General features: G+C 35.1%; 1 protein-coding gene across 1 annotated transcript; it reads right to left on the reverse strand.

The window, feature by feature from the left end:
- Positions 1 to 1577: 1577 nt before the first annotated feature.
- Positions 1578 to 24099, reverse strand: LOC119084471 (guanine nucleotide-binding protein G(q) subunit alpha). Its single transcript, XM_037194456.1, has 9 exons — positions 23585 to 24099; positions 19841 to 20371; positions 9066 to 9250; positions 8840 to 8994; positions 8648 to 8776; positions 5511 to 5640; positions 5067 to 5220; positions 4872 to 4979; positions 1578 to 2407 (listed from the first exon to the last, which is right to left on the reverse strand). The coding sequence occupies exons 2-9, from the start codon at positions 19956 to 19958 to the stop codon at positions 2325 to 2327; spliced, it is 1062 nt and encodes a 353-aa protein (XP_037050351.1). The 5' UTR covers positions 19959 to 20371; positions 23585 to 24099; the 3' UTR covers positions 1578 to 2324.
- Between the last annotated feature and the right edge of the window lie 1696 nt (positions 24100 to 25795).

Below are 25795 nucleotides of genomic sequence, written 5' to 3' on the forward strand. Positions count from 1 at the left end.
TGACGATCAACGATACAACGTGAAGCTCATTCCGGATGACAGTCTAATGGTCATGTCTCATGACACTTTCAAGTTTGACTGACTTAAATTTTGTAACAGACCCGGTAAGAATATTATATTTACAGATGAAACGAAAGAAAAATGTTGATTATGGGTGGGTAAATATGTGATCCATGATCATTGATTGTGTGCGCAATTCATTTTTTTTTATTTACCGCTTTTGAATCGTCATTGGTAGTTGATTAGGATTTCGAAAAAAAAAGGATTCCCAACCCAGTTATCAATTTATGGAATCGAAAAATTAATTTAAAAAATCGACCATCGGTGGCAAGCTCTATCGTAAATTGTAGACACATGCTGAAAATCGCCAAAATATGCTACATATTTCGAGAGCTGTACTATACATATTTCGAGCACTTTTTTCGGCCCTTTCAGCAGCCTGGATCGTTTACATAACTTGAACTTTTCATTCCACAATGTATGTAAATTGAAGAAAAAAAATCTCTGTTGTAAGTTGTAAGAGATTTTTAATAGCTAAATCGTTGGTCATTTATCTGACGAAATATAAATTTATGGTTACATCAAATGCTATTCAAGGGAATTAAAAAAAAAAATCTTGATACATTTCTGTGCTCAGAATAATCCTCTGAAAAAATAGCAAGAAATATTTCTATTTTGTACTTTGATTTCGATATATAAGTCAACGTTTCCTACGTCCTTTCGATATAGTGCGATAAAGGATTTTCAATTTTTCGCACTAGTGCGATGAAGTGATTTTGTCGATATAAATAAATTTTTGTCGATCTTATTTCGATATCAAAGTACAAAATATCTTGTTCCGATACTCGCCGGCGGCCCGTATTGGCAGTGTCACATATAGTGCGTAAAATAGTACAATTTCGATGAAAATATCAACAATAGCTATTGACAACCTGTAAGGATTTTCTAATCAATGCAGAATGCAATTGATGCACACAGCAGAAATATCAAAATCAAAAAGTTTATCAATTTAGTTTAGCAGATCAAAGACATTTTTTGACAGAAAAACGAAACAAACAAACAAAACGCGATCGGCGTTCGGTTCTAATTTTAATAAACATTTAATAGACAAAATTATTCGTAATAAATTGCGAAACAAAACAAATGAGAAAATAAATAAGATTCTTAACAAAAGTTTTTAAAAAATAATAAAAATTAAAAATTTCGTTTAAATTATGGCAAAAAATAGATTTTCTTTCTTCTTTCACTTCCCCCCTTTTTTTAATGTGTTTATCAAAGAACAAAAAATATTTTCTGTTTCAATTATAAGTTTAAAAATGGCAAGGAATGGCTTAAGTAATGAAAATATACCTCACATTTTGCTACGATAAAATTTGGCCATCAAAGTAAATCAAAGTAAAAAAAATAAAATAAAAACCAACAACAACAAGAAATTGAATCGAAAACTAGTGAAATCTTTGAACAAAACTAAAATAAAAATAAAATAACGAAAAAAAAATCCTCGCTTGTAGCATCCGGAAAAAAATTAGAACTGGGTCCATTCTTGTGAAATATATCGACTAAAAATATATCTTTCCTTGTGCGAAATGAGATGTTCCTTAGACGAAATGCTACGATCATTTTTTGTTTTCCTTTACTAAATTTAACAAACAAAAGTGTTTCGTCCACTGGCAACAATGGTAGACACTTTTCGGAAAGGAACTTGACGGCTGAAAAAAAAATCTTATGTCGATACTCTTCACGCCTATACTGGGTGTACTGGGTAAAATATTATAATATAAAAATTTATTGGAATTAAAACAAAAAACAAAAATGAAAAAATTCAAAAAACAAAGAAAACAAAAAAATGTTCGGCGCATTTTTAGTACAGATATTTTTCATACATAACTCTGACGGTTTACAATAAAATTCATAAGTTTTATTATCAAAATGCAAATTACTAGAAGGCATACACAACGGTATGCATCCATATAATGCTCGTTAGTCGAAATTGATTGACTTTTGGTTTTAAATTTTTTATTTTTTTGCTTTATTTTTCACTTTTTTCCTTCTTTATTCTCTAATTTTCTATTTTTTTCAAATTTTGTTTTTCAATTTTTTTTCCTCTTCTTCTTCATTTATGACGAATGTAATTAGTAGCGATTCCATTAAGCTATTTTTTTTTGTATAATTTATATTTATATGACACTAATTCTTCTTCTTTTTTTACTTTTTTTTATTTTTCTTATTTTTTGCATGTGACAAGAGCTCGCGTTTTACTTTTTTTTTTTGATGTATATGAAAGAACAGAAAAAGTATTTATGTAAAGTGTAGAAAATTCCAGTTCACACCAGATTGTATTCCTTTAGATTCGATTGCAGAATGGTGTCCTTTACGGCGGCAAATACAAATCGAATATTTTCCGTATCTGTTGAATGGAATGGAAAAATATTTGTGAATGAGAGCATTGATCTCGGTTATTTAGTGTTCAGATTAATTTTAGTTATTAAATTTCATGTTTTCACGACTTAGGAGTGATGATAATGTCAATGATGCATAACACAGGTAAGACACGATAAAATTCTTTGACTTATTTCCTGGGGAATACCATCTGTTGTTTGTATTGACGGCAAGGCTTATTGTTCGGAATTTTTCATTCTTATAATAATCGCAAAAAATCTGAAAAGTTCTTATAAATTCTAAAAATTCGAGAATTTTAGGAACTATCAAGAATTTATTCTACAAAATTCTTTAAATTCCCACCAAAAATTACCAACAGATGAATTTCAAATAATTTTTAAGAATTGCTAAAATTCTTAGAAATTCCCAAAAAAAATTCTGAAAAAGATTCCTGAGAATTTCCGAAAAAATTGCTAATAATAAGCCCTGATTGAAGGTCTCCATTTTCAATGTGTCCAGTGAGATAGTAGATAGGCATAACGTGATCCGTTTCACATCCGGATTCTGTGTGAACGCCATCAGGGCACTTTCTCTTCTAGATATTATCCTTTAAGTCTTCGAAGTCCATTTAAAAATTTTGGTTAAACCGATTTCCAAGAACCTTCCTTCGTAGAAATCGTACATGTATAATCAGTTTTCATAAATTAGATGCAATCATCTCAGTGAAAGTAAATTTATAGATTGGTATGGCGATTCCTCCACCATTGGACAACACAAATTTAGATCTCCCTACCTTTCGATTTTGATCAGATAACCCAAAGCCGACTCGAAACTGGAATAACGTTCCTACAGTTTGAGGTTTCGGCTTGTGGAATATTTTGGTCTAGAGTCGGGCACGGTTTCGGCATTTGTGTGTTGTTAGGGAATCGTTTTTAAGGTGTTCAAAAGTTCGCCATACTTTTAGATTTACTTTCACTGCGCTGTTTTAATTTTTAATGGCAAGCGTGTTCATATATCCAGCACCAATCTAACATTACTGATCTGCACATTAAGCTCACTTGCAGACCCGTGTTACCTGTGTTATACACCACTGACGAATGTGACCAACCGCAACAGTCTTAGAATTCATAGGTTCGAGAAGAGCTTCCAATAAATTGTAGAACATCAAATTATATAAGACACCTAAAATTCGCAAACACCCCGTAAAGATGCATAAATCATTGATGTCTTTACATTGTAAAGGATTTATTCGCATCAGTCTCAAGGGAAGCTGAACCATGACAAGCACATTGGAAGCTCCGATGAATTCTAACAAAATAACAAAGAAAGGCAGCAACGGATACTTGATTAAGGATCGGAATAGACCAAGTTTAGGTCACGCAAAATTCTTCAACCAAGACATAGGAAATCTTTAGTCTGTTTTGCATGACCCGAATTTTAGCTATTCAGAGCGTTAAACGTGATGCAAAAAGAAAGCAACAATGATGCAAAGAATGGACACAACCAGCAGTATTTTTGGAGAATGAATTGCGGAGATTCGATTCTTCGAAATACGCTACGTCCAATTCTTTTGACAAATTTTTAATTTTTTAAAATTGATAGAAATACCCCAATACGCTGAAAAAAAGGAAATTTGAAAATTTAGGGAGATCTCACATTTTCCATGTAAATGCGAATTACAATCACGAATCTATTGTTTTTCGAAAACTTTGCCTTTTGTTAGGAGTCTTAGGCGAACAAAATAATAAAAATAATGGAGAGGCGTTCAATGGATGAATTAAGTGGTTGCTATGTGTTTTCTATTTCATATTCACTGAACCTTAGGCATCCCATGAACCCGTAATCATCCATGTCTGTTAATAGATATTTACGTCACAAGGCCGAGACAAGAAAATTGAAAATTCGAGTCTTCAGGTGAAGTTTGTTGATCGGAGGCGAAGCTGAGGTGAATATCGACGCGAAAATGTGACTTATCATTTTCCGTCCGAGTTACATACAATATTTTACATATTGGCCACCGAGGCCACCGAGAAAAGTGCTTCATTGGTGAAATGAACGGGTTTCGGTGCACAAACACGTTGTGAAACTTCAGCCTTATGCCAAGCATTCTTTTAGTGAGAACAGTGCCGATTTTGACAGGTTCAAATTAATGAGAATCCCTCAACGTCTCACACGGTCATTTTTATTATTTATAGCCGAACATTCATTATCATTTCAGAAAGAGCTCGAAATAGGTAATATTTGTATTGTCTGAAATTTGAGGTCAGGTCGAGTATTTTTAGAAAACAAACCTGACCTTGGTTTCAATTCAATCAAACCTATCAGATTTCAGGTCTGATCGGTGATCAGGTTCAGCTCAAAACAGGCTCAGTTATTTTCAGTTCAGGTAAATGTGATGTGTTCAGAGCCTCAATAAACAAGAAAACAAATAGAGATTGTAAAATGATTCAAAGAATTGTAGTTCGCATTTCGGAATTGCCCAAACCACTTACCAGTTGCACATGTAAAATGGGAATAAATTATTTTCTCTGAATCAGGATTTAAGTCTACGAACATTCGAAGAATAAATTCTCTAGCAGTTATAGCATCTCTTTGAGGTCCTGCAATGGAAAAGTGAAAAAAGCATTAGAGCGTTGAGTCAACAACGAGAAAAATATCGAAAAATCTATGTGTCACAATCGACTTACCATCATATTCCGGAAAGTAATCTACCAAATGTGAATACATTATTTTTTCCTCTAAAAGATCTTTTTTATTTAAAAAAAGAATGACTGATGAATGTTGGAACCACGGATAGGTTATAATTGTTTTAAATAAAGCTTTTGATTCTTCCATACGATTCTGTGGAACAGATATAAGCGATGTGAGTTACATTAGAGAGTGACAAACTTATTAACAAACAGAAGATTCCGTTCTTGTTTGGAACTTTTCGTTTTACCAAAGAGAGTTGCAGCCCGAGCCGAAGGCAGGCGCAGCAATCACATAAGACAAAATTAAAAGTTCTAAACAATTACGGAAGTTTTTTTACTCACTAAGCCACCGAGAAATAAGTTTTAACGTCAGTGACGTAATGGCTCATTTTCCGTGGGTGCAGTGAGTAAAATATTTTTTTTTTTTGGTCTAATCCTTACCTCATTTTCAGATTCAAATAGAATTTGATCATACTCTGACAGAGCGACAAGAAAGATGATCGATGTAACATTTTCAAAACAATGAATCCATTTCCTTCTTTCCGATCTCTGACCTCCTACATCAACCATTCTGTATGGAAAATTGATGGATGAAAAGAAAGGCAAATTTTAGTTTAGGTTCCATTGATAAAGTTGATGAAGGCAATAAAACATTACAGAAAACCGAAAGCATAAAACATAAATCTGCAGAGAGATGACGTTTTTGGTATGACAAAATAATTTTACGTGTTAGAGCAATGTCGCTTTGCTCGTATGAAACATGCATTTACAATTGATTAATCACGTAAAATGCAGTAGTCTCCACAAATTTTTATTTTGACGAGTGCATGCCTCCCCTTTGGGTTCCACACTCATCAAAATAAAACTTTGTAAAAGTTTGGACTATTACCGGTCAAAATCTTATAAATTATCATCTCACTGCAACGTTTACCCAAATAGCCTCAACAAACAACAAACACTCTGCAGCCGAGTCAAAAATTTTGCTCGATTGTTACACCTTGCCATTTTGAGTTAACATCTAAAAAAATGTAGCCAGCGAACTTAGCAAGTTTTTGACTCGGCTGATATTATTCGTCGATTGTGGCATTCAATATGACGCCCGTATTGAGAGACTTTCTACTTTTACCATTTTACAAGCAGTCTAAGTGAGGTGTGACGAACTTCTTCCGTTAATCCATTTGATCCCATGCAGGTATCTAATTATATGGGATTAAATGGACTACCTGAAGAAGTTCAGTCCAATAGACGCGTCACCCCTCGAGTCTAAGCTCTAAGCATTCAAGTTAAAAAGTTAATCGAAAAAATTTCAAATTGCATCGAGGTCCAAAGATAATTCACCAACTGGAATTTGTCAAGACCATCGGACCACAATATGCTAGACTTGACATCGACTAAATAATTTGCCATCAACGAACGAAATAAGATTCTAAATCAAAGTCAAATGCACCCATAAGTCTGATTACTTCCGAAAAGGAAAAAAAGGGTAAAAAGCATGGCCAACTGTTTGGATGGGTTTGGAAATGTAAGTAAATATCAAGATATGCTTATTTTCTCTATTGGGAGTCTCCGGAGTAGTCGCATCAAAACGGTTGATATCCACGATCACATTAAGAAGGTTCAGTCGGCTTAGTAAGCCAATTCACGAAATGAATTTGGCGACAACCGATCTGGGACAATGTCGCTATACTCGATAAAGTATCGATAAATTCCGATTGACCTCTAAATCTTCAACTTTTGAAGCACTACGTTTACCGTATTTAGTCCAAGAAATGTGTCACCGGCCCTTGATATCACGTCCTATGTTTCCATCGATGAGCTAATCGCATAATGAGCTTGCGTTAATATTAATGCAAGTTTTTGTGTATAACTGGGGAAACTCCGGCAATAACCAATAACGATAAATTTACCATCTCATTTTTCTCAAAAGTTCAAACCAACTTTTCTCGTTTAATATTCCCATTTCTCATCTCTACGATGCGATAAACTTTCAAGGAATTTGAATATATAGCTGCCTGCTCAACAATTTCTTGTACGGTACGGAAAAAGGCACTTCGATTCTATGTGGTAAAATGTTTTATCTAATAAACCGTAAGAGGTATGAAATTCATACTATGAATATGCCAGACTGCAAGCAATAGTTTCTAAAGTGATCTTTTATGCAGACGAACAACCGCAATCGAATTATGCACAGTTTCTTTAAAGTAATGGACCTTTTGCACCACATCCGGAAAATATGGATGAAATCTTTACTTTCCGCATGCGACGAACTACAAATCGAATCCAATTGAATTGAACAAGCATCAAGTGTAAAACGGAAATTCCCTTTGACTTGTAAATTGTCGATGATGGTGATGGGTGAGAAATACAATTTACTTTAACTCGTTCGGAAACTATATACGTTCTAGCTCGTCTACTTAAATGTGAAAAAGAAATATTTTCATTTACATTTCGAACATTTATCCGTTCTATAACAGACACAGTAAAGCAATCCGTTTCCTTTCGTTCGTATGGCAATGGTTAAAGATGTAAGTAGAGACCATAAACATGTTTGCATATCAGTCATTCAGAGGACCGCAGCTTGAAATATTTGCCAAATTACTACTCTACCCCAGACAAAAAACGCCTGTTCTCTAACTCATGGCTGAAAACTTAAAGGGATCTAATGAGGGTGGGCATAGCGTATAAGCTCTGCCATTGCACATTATGCAAATTGGTGTCAATAGAAAAGTACAGATCCTAAACGACGAATTAAATTTGAAAATTAAAGATTTTTGAAGGTAGTCATGCCTAACATGTCACATGTTCCAATATTCAACCCTAGTCTGGCATGACAGGCTTTACAATAAAAATGTTTATTTTACGTTCGTCATATTTAAATAGGTTTGTACCAATGCCTTCATTTCTTCACCAATTCAGATTTTCTACGATATGTTCACGGATGAAATATTCATTAGACGAAGCCTCCTTAGAGCCCGCTTAGCGCCCAAGTCAGGGAACACTGTTCTTAATGTCGCCGAGTGATAAATGTAGTGTTTTAGGCACTACGTGTATGATTGTTCCTCGAAGCCGCAGGCAGAGTGTGACAAAGCACATCGTGTGCCAAAAAAAAACTCGGAGTTCCATACAACAGTTCTCTCAATCAACAAAGACAACGAAAGTTTTACTTTTTGTCAACGAGTTGAGGAGAATATTTGTCTCATCGAGGTAGGGTAATAATTTAAAATTTTCAAACTGTTGTTGCCCTAGGAGGTGCTTTTGTATAGGCTCTCGGTCACGCAAAACATTTCGTAACATGCAATAGTCATGCGGAAAAAAACGATTACAAATTTTCACTGGGTAAATTTCACTGGAGTGTAGAATTGGCAACACCTGGTCTTTCAGCAGTTGGTGCTCACACTGCTGTTAACTAGTTTATACACTCACGTGTAAGTGGTGTTAGTGAGTAAACCGGCTTGTATACAATTGATATCAGCAATAGCATGAGCACCAGCTGGTAAAAGACCAGCTGTTGCATACTATCCAGTGAAATTAATCCAGTGTACATTGAACATTAAGCGCCACCATAGTATTTTAGTTACCTAAACCGAATTTCCTCTAAATCGAATGGATATTCAATGATTCCTGTAGTTGGCACACGAACCCGTAAAATATCTTGTTCAGTCGGCAAATAATTGAGTGCAGCCACCCGATCAATTTCCATTAGATAACTGTAAAAGAAAAGTTGTGAATTAATTCATTCAGTGTCACAACACTTCCATTCAAAGACTTACTATTTCGCTGAATCGGTCAGTTGATATTCTCGTCTTCTATCATAACATTCTTGTATACCTCCGTCAGCCCACAGGTCTTTAATAGCTTGAACATATGGTGGTTCGAACGTTGTGACTGTTTCAAAATCTACACTTCGAACTAATTCTGCAGAGTCCTGGGGATTTAAGTAGGGAAAAAAAATGGTTGGTTTTCTGTTCCTCATACCACTCAACCATCAACACTTACGATATTATTCGAGGAAATATATTGAATTTTTAAAATATCCATTGCCCGAATCATTGATTGCATAGCCATAAATATGTTTTGAAAGACTAGTTTTATAAAACCGCGTTTATCCTCATCTGAATAGCCACTACCGTGGATGATTCGCATTTGTTTGATGAATGTTGATTTCCCTGATTCACCAGTGCCTAGAATGAATAATTAAAATATAATTAAAACGTTGAAACCACGATTCTACGCGTTGATTTAATTGGACTGAAGATATAATTAATAGTGGAAACTGAATCCGTGGGGGTTAAGGTTCATCAGATTTCCTATTTTATTTCATTTATTTGTTTAATGACTGACTAACAGCCTTTTAGGCTAATAACAAGTGCCGGTTTCCCGTGACTTCCGAACCACGTTTTACGAGTCATTCAGTGTGTAAAACTGTACATTTAGCATCAGAAGAACGAAATTGATGGATTTTTTTTTTATCAAATCTTGCTTGCTGGTTTAAGGACTTCCTTTCTCGTTAAACTTATGTGACTGTTTGAAGGAAAACTTACTCAAGATTAGTTCTTATCCTAGCGTTCTTACGTCTTCCTCGTTCAAGAAACTGGGAATGTTTTCACCTATTATTTCGATGAACTTCTGGACTTATGACTTGTTTGAGGTCACTAGATGTCAATTCCTAAAATTGACTGACGTTATCATGGTCCACTTCCGTGTTCTACAACTTTGGAACATTAAAGAATTTAGCTGCGTCTCTGGACTCTAATGATGAGTGATGAAAGAACACTGAAAAACTCATCATATGAAGATGAATGTCAAGAACAAGCAATTTGTGCCATGTGTCACAACTAGAAATGTACGAAAATGCATGGAAGTTGGAAGCCAAAATTCGGTTGATTGAAATTGAATAAATGACATTTGATTGGAAGTGAATTGCAGAGTGTTCAACTAAAATTACAATCGCATTGGACAAGAATAATTTAGTGACTGGAATTGACTAAATGGTTTGTATGCAATGTGACTTGGTAAGGTCAACGTTAAAGATAATACAGTGTTTAAGCAGAGAGTTTTTTTGACCAATTAAGTGTAAGTAATCTCGGGGTGTAGCTGTCAAAACAGGAGGCAAAATTTGAATTTGTTTTGTATTTTGCAAAAAAAATTAAATTCAAATTTGGGAAAGACAAATTCAACCGAATGACATCTACATGCAATTAAAACGAAGAAAACTCAAAATTGGTTTCACATGAAAACATACTGCCACGCAAATTACAATTTTCAGCTGACTTTATTGTGACAGCTATACCCCGAGATCAGTTATATTTCCTCTACTTAAACACCGTATTAACTTATTGTTACACGTTCAATGAACGTCGTTCATGCTCTCTGGGATTGTGCACAGGCACCATCTCGTATGTTGCAAGGTCAAGGTCTAGTGATGAGCAAGGTAATAACAGGTAAATTCTTAGAAACAAAACGCGACTTCTAATTGAATTATTGATCAATTTATTGCAACTAAGGAAACGAAAAAGACTCTCAACAGATAGAGAATAGAGATGCAAGGCATTAGATGCTGTGGGCTGTCTGTTTTCATTAATTATATTCGTTAAATTTTCCTATAATTTCAATAGGTTTATTCCCGTCGGGGTTTATCATCCATGATAAATTTAACAGCTGTCATTGCAAATTATTCCGGGTAAATTTAGAATAGCCTCACATTTTATTGTTAAATTTTGTATTTTAAATTTTGTCTGACATTCACCCACACTCGTACTTTTCATGATTTCAGGGAAGAAGTGTCAATGCCAAATAAATAAAGGTAGCTAAGGAGCTATGAAGTAGCGAACAATAAAAAGTGGCAGAAATCTATCTTTGCAATTCTCATATGAAAAGATAAAATACAATAGGGGAGTTCATGCGAAAAGTGCAGTTAAACGTTTAGAAAATCACAAATCACAAGAACTGCATTTTCTATAGAATTATTTTTAGACCCGTACGAAGTACTGGGGTCTTATAGGTTTACGCATACGTTTGTAACACGTCGAATTGGACTCCCTGAGTAAGGGGAAACCTATTGTGGTTGTCTAGAGATGCCAAATCCGCGAAAAAAAAAATGTCCGTCTGTCCGTCTGTCTGTCTGCACGAGTAAAACGAGTAACTTGAGTAAAACGCATCCGATTTTGAAAATTCTTTTTTTTCCCGTTTGGTAATGTCAAAAGACAGGCTAAGTTCGAAGATGAATGATTTTGGATCGACCCCTCCCGAGCTGTGGCCCAAAGGGTGCTTTACGGTTTTTCGAAGATATCTCCGGACATTTAAACGTTAAACTTGTAAGTGATACGTCAAATAAAAGGTATTTACAATACCGATCGACAAAAAAAAGTTTATGGAAATCGGATGACCGACTCGTGAGTTAGACCCCTTGGTGTGGAACAGGCACAGGGCGGCAAGCAGTTTTTGCTTGTAGGTCGGCCACATTTGAACATATTTCGTTCGTTTTAGCTTTATTAGATAGGTATTGACCGTACCAATCAGGGAAAAAAAAGTTTATGAAATTATGTTCTCCGGAGCGTGAGCTAGGTCTCTTGGAGTGAGTTCTTATCTGGCTACTCGGAAGTACAGTGAACGTGGTGTATTTTGACAATATCTCGAGTAAATTTTGACCGAATTTCATGAATTTTTTTTTGTTTGAAAGGTATTAACGAATGTAAAGCGTCGGTACTATTTCCGGTCTCCTAACAAAATGGCTGCCGGCGGCCATATTGGATTTTAGTGAAAGTGGAACATCTTGGGAAAAATGATACTTAGAGAGTTTCTGTTAACATGGAAATAATTTGTTATGTGTGTGGGGTTTCAGGGATTCCATATACGGACATCTATATATACCTATATACAGCTATATTGAGCTATATACAGGCATATAGAGCTATATAATAGCATATATTTATCTGTGAAATGTTTATTTGTAGGAAAATATAGGTAAATATAGCGGTATATAGCTGTTTAAATAGGAATTTATGAAATTTGTCTTCGTACGGGGCTGTCTATATTGCCTCCGGCAATTTAGTTGTATATGATAACAAGGCAAAGAGTGGATAATGTAAGTGATTTTAAAGGGAGAATAGTTTTTCAGCAGAGGAGAAAATGAAGTAAGAGAAATGAAGAGTTTCACATTAAAGGCTTTTGATACGAATAGGTGTTTCGTACGGGTCGGCGTTAGCTATGTTTTTACAGTATGCCTCGCAGTATGCCTACATAGCAGCTGAATGATAATTTAATGTATGAAAATTTCTAACCAGGTTCTTTTTCTTATCGAAGTCTATGCGTTGTAGATAGAACAGAAGGGTTCCTGGAATGAATTCTGGATGAATATGAATGAACCGAATGAAGATTTATAAGTCGATCAGTTGCATAACTTTGACCAGTTACATAACTTTGACCAATTTTACACCATTGACCAATTATACACATTTGACCAGTTATACATAGAGGTGTGCACCGCCGATTTTACGCCGGCGCGCCGCCGATTTTTGGCTCACGCCGACAAACGCCGCCGCCGAGAAAAATCGACCAACGCCGCCGCCGCCGCCGATTCCTTTTTCGACGCGCCGAAATATTACATATTAATCAATTTTTTACAAAAATATTCCTTTTATATGCTCCGTACAAACGACACTAGGCAATGTCTTGAAGACATAAAATTCCTCTTTCTGTTTAAAGATTTGTCGATTAGTTGTCCTTTCAAAAATTTAAGATTTCAGATAGGTTTTCAGGCCATGTCAGAAACTCTATTTGGTTATTAAACAATGAAATTTCTAGGTTCTAGTTCAAATCTGAAGCTTCAAAATAACGTGATAAAATAACAACTAGATCAATGATTTAATAATTTTATGTCATTGAACTAGATATAATCTCTACCAAACATTTTGTAAATTCCACTAAATAATTTTGAATTTTGAGTTGTACCACCATTATTTATATACCCCTCGATAAATACGTTTCGAAGGTATACACATTGGAGAAAAACACAAACGTTTTTAATGAAATTATCTGGCACTAGATATCAACCACTCTCACTCGAAGGAATTTTTAGAAATGTTGATACAGCGCAATAATCGATTAACACTAAAAATTGAATTGAATTTTCGTAAGACTTAGTGACATATTTCTGGCCAATCCATTCTTCAAATCGATTTTTCACCGTGGAGAATAGAGAAAAATGTAGATCTTGACGTCTAGCATATTTTTCTCTTTCTGTACAAAAATGTCCTATTATGGCCTCACAATGAAAACCCGATTTAAAGAATGTTTTGCAAGCCTTTGTGGTACAAATCTTTCATTAGTCGGTATCGAGACTTTGACCCTTCCAGGTCTTAGGCGCCTTTTAAGAAAGTCAATTAAAAATCCTGTAAACGTTTCGAGTTTCCATTGTACGTCAAACATTAGTTAATTAACTAAAAAGTATTTCCAGTTTCCCCGACATTTTTAATGAATTGATATTAGATTAGAAAAAAACTAAAATTTAAATGTTAAGAATAAATATTAAAGATTTCGGCGCGCCGAAAACGCCGCCGCCGCCGACTCTAATTTCCTTTCGGCGCACCGCCGCCGACTTCTCAACACTCGGCGCACCGCCGCCGACGTTTTCAAAGCCGGCGCACACCTCTAGTTATACACCTTTGACCAGTAATACACCTTTGACCAGTTATACACCTTTGACCAGTTATACACCTTTGACCAGTTATACACCTTTGACCAGTTATATAAATTTGACCAATTATACACCTTTGACCAGTTATATTGCTTTGATCAATTGCATTACTTTGATCAGTTATTCAACTTTGTCCAGTTACATAATTTTGATTAACATATCCTCAAAGTGTTTTCTTCTTTCAAATCCTTTGTCAATGAAATCTACAAATATCTGCCACCCGACATAGAGTTACGGTCAACGTGTACCTCGTTAAAATTTATGAATTCCTTGCGCATCTATGGACTGTAAAATTAACTGAAATTAACTCACATCAGTGAAGCCACAGTGAACGTCCCCGTATAGGCCTATCATTGGTAAATTCATTTACAGAATTTACAGAAGATTACCGAAATTTACCTCATTCACCGACGAATAAACTCGGTAAAATTTCGGTAAACTTCAGAAAATTTCGGTATAAACAAAACCAAAATCATAAAACTCTTAAACGTCAGTCCGTAGGGGACGCTTTACACGAAAGATTTACAAAAAAATTTGATGATATTATTGCGATGATATCCTTGCCGTTTCTAAAAGGTTAAAAAAATAATTTTCTTGAAGATATTGAAAGGCTAAACAAATATTCGCTCAGATTACTATTAATCATCAAAAGATTTCAGACAACTTCTGAAAACCGAATAAGACATCACACTCTGCATTTATGTGAGAAGCTTTCCATACCAGTCATCGACACGTTTTGTAGCAGAACAGGAAAAAAGACATTTTAAAATGTCTTTTTTTGTAGCAGAAAAGGAAAGGGACAATGTTTCCGTGAGGGACTAATGCTAGTCTACCTAAGTACGAAAGATTTTTCGGTCGACGTTGTCATTTATAACAATGTACGAGCGCAAAAAGTGTATAAAGCAAGGTATAAAGCGTCAATGAAACATGCAATTTTTGACAGTAGCATTGTTCCTAGCCAAAATATTCCCTTTGCGCATATTCAACATTCAATGATATGGATCATTCATAATTTTGTACATTGCGTCGACATTTGATATTCGGTGTGAATGAGGTTAGAGTTGCGTAGTGCTGAAAAATGTGTGCACACGGTATAAATGAATAAAAAAAATTTTTTGTTGGACATAGGATGGGTTTTCTATATACGATGATGAACATAAAATCACTGCTCTGATTAGTAACACAGAAACTTAATTAATATTTCAGTGTAAACGCCTCGATAACATTAGACGAGTCCTATTGCATTGTTAGGACTGAAATGAATTGTTCGTTGCGAATATGACATTTGCCGATTGATTGGAGGAAACAGTCCTCAAATTTACCTTGTCGTGTATGTAAAAGGTTTTCTGTAGGAATTTAAAGCAAACGGGGAGTTCTTCAACGTACATGTTGAACTGATCAGTTGCGAAAAATGAATTTAAAAACTTCGCTTTGAAACGATGTGTGTGGTGATACTGAAGAGAGCATTCAATATTTGAAATCCACAAAACAATTTTCAAAGAATGTTACAGGAGTTATTTCCGCGTCTGTCTTGGACGTGATATTTAGACAATTTTGCTTGCATTCTCTTGTTGCACAAACCATGCGCGAGCTACATGCGAAAGCCAAATTAAATTAACCGTCCGCAACAGAAGCGTACACTATGCTACGAGCTTAAAGTTTTCTATGGGAAAGGACGCCTACTACAAAAATCAACTTACAAACTTACAATCAACTTGTGGAAAAGGACGGTTGGGCTGAACTATTTATATTTCGTAAAATTTCGATATTCAGAGCTAAAATTTCTCAAAAGTTGTTCCTTGCAACTCCATTAACATTTTTTCCTCAGTCGTCGACTTTTAAAAGTTCTTCTATGAACGTCGACGTCTTAGGGAAAAATGTGCAGAGTTGCAAGGAATAACTTTGCCTTTAAATGTCACACAGTGTTCCAAAACGTTACTGCCACATTCATAAATCTATTTTTGACATCAATACGTCACTTTGCGACCCCTTTATGTACCGAATTACCCTACAGTAACAGTAGACTTTCGAAAAACCAAGAAAAAATTTTCTTGGTTTTTTGGGTTTTGGAGCCCATTTTCCCCGTGAGGGGATTGTAAATTTTCCTTGTTAATTATAAAAATCTTAAGGACGTTGCAACTTGCATTGAGACACCTCAAGCACACTTCTTATGGTATTTTCTATGTTCCCCTGCCTCTCGCCTTCACTTACTACTGCAGAAATGTTAGAGACAACGATTTTATTTCATGAGGCTTTTTTTAATTTTTTTGGTTATTGATGAAAATGTGGAATAAGATATCTGTTTTACAGCGATTGGTGAGCGGATAGGTTCGGGAACATAGAAAATACCATAAGGAGTATGCTTGAGGTGTCTCAATGCAAGTTGCAACGTCCTCATAATTTTTATATTTAACAAGGAAAATTTACAATCCCCTCACGGGGAAAATGGGCTCCAAAACCCAAAAAACCAAGAAAAATTTTTCTTGGTTTTTCAAAATTCTACTGTTACTGTATGGTAATTCGGTACATAAAGGGGTCGCAAAGTGACGTACTGATGTCAAAAATAGATTTATGAATGTGGCAGTAACGTTTTGGAACACTGTGGTCATAAGACAAGTATGTCACCATTTCGATACAAGTGCGAAAAAGTATGTCAAATAAGTGGTGTTGACATAGATTTTGATGTTGTAAATGTCAATCGCAGAAAATCTGCTAATTTGTTGGCTACTGTTGTAAAGGTTTCAAAAGAATAGGTTAAACAACTTCTAACTTCCTCACGAAAGCGATGGAATCAAAAGTTCTCTGTGTCACCAACTAGGTTTGGGTAACAATTTCAACTTAAGTTGACTATTTACACAATATATAATGAGAGTTTTGGTAATACATAATGAGTGCGTTTAACCCTTCGCCTTCGTGGCTGTCGTAACCTGTTATTTCAGAACCTTGACTAATGTCGTTGAACCGAATTCGAACATTTTGTTCAAATTAATATAGCCGATGTGTTAGACAAAGAGACCCATCCGTATAACAGCTGACTGAAAAATTTTCTTTCTTTTTTTTGACCCAATAAATAAATAAATAAAAAATTCCCCAGACGAGCAGAAATTCCTTGAACAAAAAAAAAGTTCAATAAAACTTCACTCGAAACGAAAGTTTTCAAACGGATAAATATTCCGCACATTCAATTCGAATGAAAAATTTCCGGTTTAAGAACTATTTTGCATTATTTTTTCATATATATCTCTTAAAAAAATGGTATTCTAAGAATGAAATGAACTTGTTGAAGATTCGTTATCAACAGATGTATAATAATACGAGAAAAACGGGTGTGTTTTCGATGCGAATTCATATTTAATATTATCACCATAATATATTGATTACTCATAAGTCGAAAGCATTTCTGATGCCTGGACTCTGGTGGGAGCTGGGAATGTAAGATACATACTTTCATGACTGGGCGGCAAGGCATTGATGTGCATTTATTGCAAATATAAAATGTGTAGGATGTACATAGTACATAGCCTCGCTATTATATACACACAAACTAATACGTTTAATGCATTTTTCATATTGTAACTTCCATACCTCCCTTCATATTCCATGCCCCATAGCAAATATAATTGCATTAACTATTGCCTGTTGAGTGGGTACTGGGAATTCGTTTAGGTTTGTTGTGGAGAAATTGCGGTGCATATTTCGTCAAAAGCATACTTCAATGAATCAATCCATTATGAGCGGATGGGATGGGAGACGCTGGTAGAGAAGTTTTAAATGGGTTAAAATTGGTATATCCTGCACACTATTCTGGCATGCTGTATTTTTGCGGAGTAATGTTGTGACGAAGAATATTGTCGTCGTAATTGAAAACTTAGTAATTAGTGTTCTCAAGTGTGCCATGCACATTTTCTCATAATCAAATTGTTATGGCATCCTACACAACCAGTCAAATGGCAACTATGACAAGATTTTTCCCTATCACAAAATCAACCTCCGTCCCTGAATGAATTTCGGAAACGAATTGGAAAATATCGACGAAGAAGAGTCGCGATTAAAATTGTTTTTCGAAAATATCGTTGAATGACTTTATTGCGCTTTAAAATAAATAAAATGACACGAAGAATATATCATCAGAGAAAGGATAACAACAAACCGAATGGTAACACCAACATTTCGAAGTAAATATGGGTCTGTGTGCGCTATGTATACACACACTTCCAATAAAATAAATTCGTTGGGAGGTGCAGTAATGCATGAAAAAGTCAATTTAATTCTATACCTTTCAAAACCTCTCACATCTATGACACATTTATTAAGTTAGCAGTAATGTGCTAATGATTACAACAGTGCGATCTTCTTAGAGCGATTTCAAATTGATACGTTCACGTTTTGTGATATATATCCGAGAGAGTTAAATTAAAAGCGATTTTAGCGAAACATTGAAATGATAATAAAAGGCAAATATTTGTTGATCGCTAGAATATTGAGAGAAGGTATAGCGTACGGTTTATGATATTGATGAGTGGAACCGTGCATCAGACAAACAATCTATTAATAAATCCAATACAGTCTTTTGGTAGGGCAGTGGAATATTTTTTCGATTTTAAATTGCTTTGCAACTGATTCCCAAAATTTAAATAGCAATCGCCGTTCTAATTGATGAACATGGCCATGACTCATATCAGAATAGCTTAAATGCATAAACGGGTCATGCCACATTAGCGAATTATAAGAAAAATATTTAATTCATTTAGCTCCGGCTCAAATTGGATGTCAATGTAAATACAAGTGTGAATAGTAGGACGTTTGATCACTGTTTCGATCTGAGAGAAAATTAAATCTTTCGACGTTTTGCATTAATAATGCAGTTCGAAAATTCCATTACTCATCAGGCCATGGCGACAGTGCTCTAGGAACACTATGTCAATTTGAACACGAACAAGTACAGCGAATCATAATCGAAATGAAATTTCAATTCATTACTGCACAGCACGAACATAGAAAATATTCGGAAGCTGATGAATTCACAGTAGGCACTGCGTTGATGTTATACAGATAGATGACTTGTTTTCGTTGTATGAGTTAAAACATACAATACAAACAATCCTAAGCGGCAGCTCGTATCACTAAAGCCTCCAAATTTGACATTTGTCAATTCAGTGTTCATGCTAAGTAGCAGTGCTGTGATCACTGTCATTGCTGACTCGTGGCTGACTGTGGTTGAGCCACACCACAAAAAGATTGAGCTTTTGAGTCTTATACGATGTGAACTTAGGAAAGTTTTTACAAACTTTCAAAAGCCGGCGGTTTTTTGACTATTTTATAGATACGAAGTGCAAAAATTCACTTTTTGTAACTAGTGTTGAAATATTTTCAACGTCGTTTAGGAAAAACGTTGTTCCTCACTTACTCTGAAAGGCTTTTCTTAGTGAATGAGAGGTTTCCAGTACGAGCCGGAGGCGAGCATGCGTTAGGAAAATAGCTATGTCGCAGCTGGTTGCGGAAAATGTTTGATTCAATCTAGTGACAAAACAACACCATTTCTCCACTTGTTGCATAATAGTTAGACACTAGATGTGTAATTGTGACACGGGACCGCAGTGTGCCTAATAAAATACTTTGCACCGTGATCATATTACAACGATTTATGCAACAGATGCATCTAAAGTTCGCAGTTTACGAGTTGCATAATTAACTATTTTCTCAATGCGGCGATGAAAATGGAAACTTTCGTTGCATTTATTGTGAAAAACGTTGTATGCAACTTTTTAGGCACACGATGTGTATTGTTACACTGGGCCTGCGGCCACTTGTGACCATCAACACACTCGGTGGCATAAATATCTAGTTTAAAACAAAAGACGGATCTAATTGAACAAAATTTCATTTTTCTTATAATTCGCTAAATTGAAATGTCCCGTTTCTGCATTTAACTCTTTCCAACGTTATATTTTCCTTGATTTACCAACAAGAAAAAATTGGAAATTTTACTGAAGGATGAATCTGATGGTTGTTCCCAAGACACTATTCATTGAATACATTTACAAAGATAAAGAAAATACGAAAAAAAATCACTCACCCAACAGTAACAATTTGAGTTCTCGACGTGCATCCCTTTTGTCTCGACGGAGCTGTCGTTCAATTTCCTGATTGATTCGTTTTTGCTCTTTGGCCTCCTCAGAAAGGCAGCACTCCATATTAAAACCTATGCTGTTCGCTGCAGCAACTGTTGTTGTGTGTGTATGTGCTTTTTATTTGTCTGTCTCGCGTATATTATGTGATGTTTGCACTGAACTTATTTTTATACGACGATTTCTTCAACGTGTACCATAACATCAAATCCAAACAAAACAAAACAAAAAAATTTATCGGCAAATTATTATGCAAAATAAATCATGAATAAATCATAAATATTTCGTATTTTTCAAATTAATTTTTTTTTTTTCTCAAAATAGATTCCAGAAGTGTTTAGTCATTCGTCCGAAATAAAAAACAATTACAATGCTTCACAGATCGGTATTATTACGAAACGTCCTCATCGATCAAATCTAGTGTCCATTTAGTTCACACACAATATTATACGAGCAGGATCACGAGAACAGAAATGTCTCTGAAAATAGGTGAAAAAAATAATTTATTGTTATTTCAGCTGGTATGGAGCGACAAGGCACAGTAAAATTAAAATATTTTCTTCAGCAGAAAATTGATTTTATTCATTTTTGGTTAAATAATTCACAAATTTTTCATAAATTTTTATTAAAAATTATTGCAGTCACAAGAATCAGAACTTTCTCTTTGTTCAGCACTCATATAAGTTCTGTGGTGGTAGATCAGAGACCAAAACAGCTATTAGCTTTGAAAGTAGTCAATTCACAAATGGCATTCGCGGAGTTACACCGACTCGGGAAACGGTGTCACACTACGAGAATACAAATAAATGTCCAGTGAAAAACTCGATGAAATGGGCAAATTCTGTCACACAATTCTAGGTAATGGTAACAATTCTAGGGATCCCTTGCTCATCACTTAACAACAAGTAAACCGAATTCTTATCATAAAGAATTTTAAAGCGCCTGTGATCGATACAAAGCAATGGTTCTGCATTTTATGTATTAGTTTTCCTTCTGATGGTTTGAATTAAAAAAAAAAACGTGAAAAGCACACTACACACGAATAGCCATTACATCATCAAATCCCCAGTAGTACAAACCAGTTGATTAAAACAGTTAAAGACTATACCTGCACTCGCCAGAAAAGTGAATCATGTTTTCTGATCTTTGAATTGCTGTGGTTTGTACTTATAATTTACACATTTCGTTCAGCGAATCTGTTTGAATCTACTACTTCAATCACTAAATATTGTTTTTTAATATTGGCTCATATCATCGTGGAATGATTTATAGAACATATTTTCGATGGGTTCACTCTTGATCGACGTGTACACATTTTACAGGGAAGATGTCATGATCCATCCTTGGATTCGTGTTTGGAGCGTTTGAATATGAATTTCAAATGGTCTGGATCCTTACATCCGTCTTAGAAGTACTTTTGAATTCGGTATAAGCGCAACATAGACACAGGCAGTCATCTTTAATTCATAAGAAGGCTTAGATTTTGGTAAAGATTAGACTTTGGGAAGTGAGCGCAAATGTTTATAAATGACAATTTCGTAGTAAGATCGGCAAACACCAAGTGCTTCTATTTGAGTTTTCAGATTTGACTTTTGAAAAATTTACCGCTCTTGTCTGTTTGTTACAATGGTCGTGGTGTAAACGGTGTAAATCAACAGGCAAAATTTCGGCGAGGTTTGAAACCCGCTGTGGGGTCCAATTTTTACTTTTTGATAAATGCTTATTTATAGCGATGTATAGATTGTCAGTCGAGGCCAGAGACATAATGTGATAATACACATTGTAAAAAGGCAACGAAAGTTCCACTTCACTTGAACTGAAAAAAATGGTTTTTGTGCTCAATGCGTTCATCGAGTATAAGAAGGGAATGGCCCATGCAGGTGTCCGATTTTTCTTGGTTTTGTTACTTGTTCAAAGAAGAAACTTTTCTCAACTTTGTATAGTTGACAACATGTGTTCCTCGTGAACGCTGAAAGGAATAGTGGATCAACAAATCGAAAACTATGTGAAATATCGCTGAAAAAAGCCTCGAAATTTCGAATCTCCGAAAACATTTTCCTTGTACAGAATCGGTTGATTTGCATACTGTAAGAGGAAAGATTGAATTTTACTTATTCCATACACAGGTTTTAATTTAATTGTTCAGGAAATTTTTCTCTAAAAGAACAATTTTTCCGGTGATTTGAAATTCGAAGGATTTTGTTGCGGTGATACTTCCGATAAAAAATTAAAGTTTGACTCCAAATGCAGTTGGCAAATCTACACTTGTTTCTGGTCACACACACACTGTTTCTGATTACATCGCTACCGTTTACGGTCCTGTGCAAAGGAAGATGTGATCGGCGTAGGTCGAGTAACATTTTATTGCCCTTCAATCAGTTTATTCAAATTGGATGGCATAATGGCATTTTGTAAGTGGTTTTGTATATGAGTTAAGTGATTCACTTGAACAAACTTATTTCTTCTGTTAAAATTGAATTCTCCTGATCCACGCGATTATTGTGCGTGGTTCCGATCTGAATGTTTCAAATTTTCCAACAAAAATTGAAGTCGTTTCGTGAAAAAATCCTTCACGACCTTTTCAAAGTTCATCGTTTTTCGGCAATAATAAATAGCCCACATCCGAAACGGTGTCAGACATCTTCAGTTCGTTCAGCTGGTATCTATCTAATTGTGAATACAGGCTTTTGATTTATTGAAAAACATGTGGAACTCCATTCATGGATGTGTGGGGGCGTAGCGTATATTTTCGCGAATGAATTTGTGGAAAGTTCTTTTTTGCGAAGGACATGCGATGCACACACTTGAATAATGGAAATTTGCTTTTAATTGGTAATTAATTCATGAACATGCGATGTGCATACATGAAAACTTTTCTGAATTTCATAATTCTGTATAACCCAACACTAACCCACTAACGCACCCACGTTTTGGTGGGGAACATTACGTTTAGCATTTAACAAATAATTTTTTTTTATATTTTACAAGCTCGTATCCTGGGGAAAAATTGAGACATTTGAACACCTAGCACGATTAGATAAAGAATGTCCGGCTCAATGTACCACATAACTCTTAGCTTGTTAAACAAAAATTTGACTGGCACACCAAAAAATTCAAATCACTGGTTCGCTTCTTGCATTTCATTAAAAAAAAGTTCTTGCATTTCCGTTCTATCACACATGAATCGCCCAGTTCCCTACCCACTTTATGTTATGCATATGAAGGCCAAACGACAGAGATAAAACAGCCAGCACAAAATTTAATTACCTGCTGGAAGGGTAATATCGAGTGGAATTGATTTTCAATCAAAATTACTTCACAACGTTCACATCAGACTAACGCTGACATATTACTGGTAAATCTGTATCTGTATCGATTGTGGGTGCTCGTATGCATTAATGAATCCATTCCAAGAACTTGAAATTTAGTGAAATGAATTTATTTATGAGAAGATTAATCAAATTCGTGTATAATCACGGTTATAACTTTGACGACAGTCAGAAAAGCATATATTAAATTAGAATCGACAATAACATCTTACCACCACAGTCGATGTATACTCAGACATTTTATTTATTATTTTTTTTTCTTCCTTCGAATATAAATTGCCATTTCGGTGTCAACAGAAACCCCATTATTTTGCAAAAAACGGATTTTAATAGTCGGTCTAACGAACACAGTAAATTACTTACGTATTTGGTGTTATGCGGTAACGATATTAATCCAAAGAAAGAATCTCTAGGACGACACTTTTAACTTTTTTTGTGAAAGTAAAACTTCAACAGATCACGCCGAACAGTAGATATATCTCTTAAAACTACTCATACGGTCACAAATCCAAACATAAAACGTTTTTGCTCATCCTCAACATAATGGATCAATTAACATCAATAAAATCCGCGTTTCTTTTATTGTTTTTCAATTGTTCTCGCACGGTCTATTAGGGTCTATTGGGGTGTGCAACATTTAATTTGACGGGCGAGGCCAAAAAAAAAAAATCGCAATATTCCCCGGCACAAACTTTTCAATATCCACAGCGTTTTGACACTATAAAACACAATTTGTCGTTGAATTGGGGCACCCAACAAACAATTTTCCACAGTTATAGTGTATGCGGTGCCCCCTTTTTTCCTCAAATTTAATAAGTTTTCAAGTCGATCAAATGACTAAATGTCGAAATTCAAAATGGTTGTTTCGATTGTCGACCAGGGGTATGACACTTCGAACATAATTTTTTGGTATACCGATTCACAGATTTTTTTCGTTTTTTTGTTAGGTTGAAATTCCATATACAAACTGTGCAATACCGGTAATACCTTTCAGCTCATTACCGATGAGCACAAATGTACCGAAATGTTTTCGAACCGGTGGTCGAACCGGCCGAATTTATAGTCGCAAATGCTTCTAGTTCTCCAAATTAATTAAAATCTGCCTATTTTGGTAAAAAAAACTTTGAAACGAACAGAACAGGCCGTACACGATCTGGAATTGTGATTTTTATTTACATTAAAACTGACATATGGAACGAATGAACAAGAAATTGACGGAGTTGTTGTAAAGAAACGAAAATTAATTGGGACAAAAGTCGGCAATCTGCCGATGCACTGAAAATTTCACCGAAAATCTCTGAAACAAAAAAAAAACAAATTTTATTTACCAACAGAATGTACCATCGGTTTTTGCATTTAAAATGTTTGTCGATTTATTTGACTGACTTTGCGGAAAGTAATCAAAATTCCAAATAAGAATTGCTCGTTCCAAAGTTTGTTTTCTACAAAAAGAATCAGATTTTACATTATTTTATTGGAGAACTACGTGCATATTCGGTGTTAATTATTATAGTATACTGTACCACCCGCCACCGGTTCGAATACATTTCGGTACATTTGTGGCATTGTCGGTATCATACAGTTTGTGACACTCGTGACACTTCGAACGACTGGTATAGATTTTTGTTTGTTTTTGTTAGGTTGAATTTCCATACCAAACTGTGCAATACCGGCAAGACCTTTTATTTCATTACCAATAATACCGACAATACCACAAATGCAGCGACGTGATTTGAACTGGTGGCGGATGGTACCGTTTCGAATGTCGAATGTGCATCATCTTTTCCATCATCTGAATTGCACTGCCGAATAAACCGATCGGCGGTACATTTCGATCAATGGAAAATGGATTTTTCGTTATTTTTCAATATTTGATGTTTGATGTTACAAAAGTTACAAGTATTTTGTTTGCAAGAGAGGGTATTGATCCTATGCTTGATAATGATTTTTAGTCTAATAGCCTCGCGCTGTGGGTGAGTTATAGTGTTGTATTTAGTCCGTTGCAAAAGCGTAATGCTTAGCTTCCTCTTACCAAAAAAACTACTCCGTGTGAGAGACAAAATTGAATTTTTTCAATTTTTCCTTTGTTTATTTGACAGCTTGCTCTCTCACGGAGTACTTTTTGTTGAGTGGAATGGACACTTAACGTTAAAAAACCGGAATGAATATGAAAATGAAACGTTGTCAAACTTCACCCGGATGAGAGTTCAATGCCACACAATATTGTTCATTTTTGCAAGTTCAATGAAAGAAAGTCTCATTTGAGTACGTCATTTGTGCTTTTCAACTCGAATTTGAAATTATAGCACAAGGACTGTAATTCGGTGTCTCTGTTGTAGCATCTTTGGTTTCGTTCGGTTTCTTTTATAACCTTTTCTTTTTATTTATTTTTGGTCTGTGTAGTGTGGCCACTGAACGTAAGTATTATTTGATAACTTGAATTCGATCATTGTCGTTGTTTCTCTTTGTTAAAAATTGTTCAGTTTGGATGGGCGATTACTAGATTCTGAAAGAACAGGTTAATCACCTACAAAGGCAGGTGGCATCCAAATTTAGACAGTCCAGTGTTTATTT

The sequence above is a fragment of the Bradysia coprophila genome, unplaced genomic scaffold, assembly GCF_014529535.1.
Source record: "Bradysia coprophila strain Holo2 unplaced genomic scaffold, BU_Bcop_v1 contig_732, whole genome shotgun sequence".
Taxonomy (NCBI): domain Eukaryota; kingdom Metazoa; phylum Arthropoda; class Insecta; order Diptera; family Sciaridae; genus Bradysia; species Bradysia coprophila.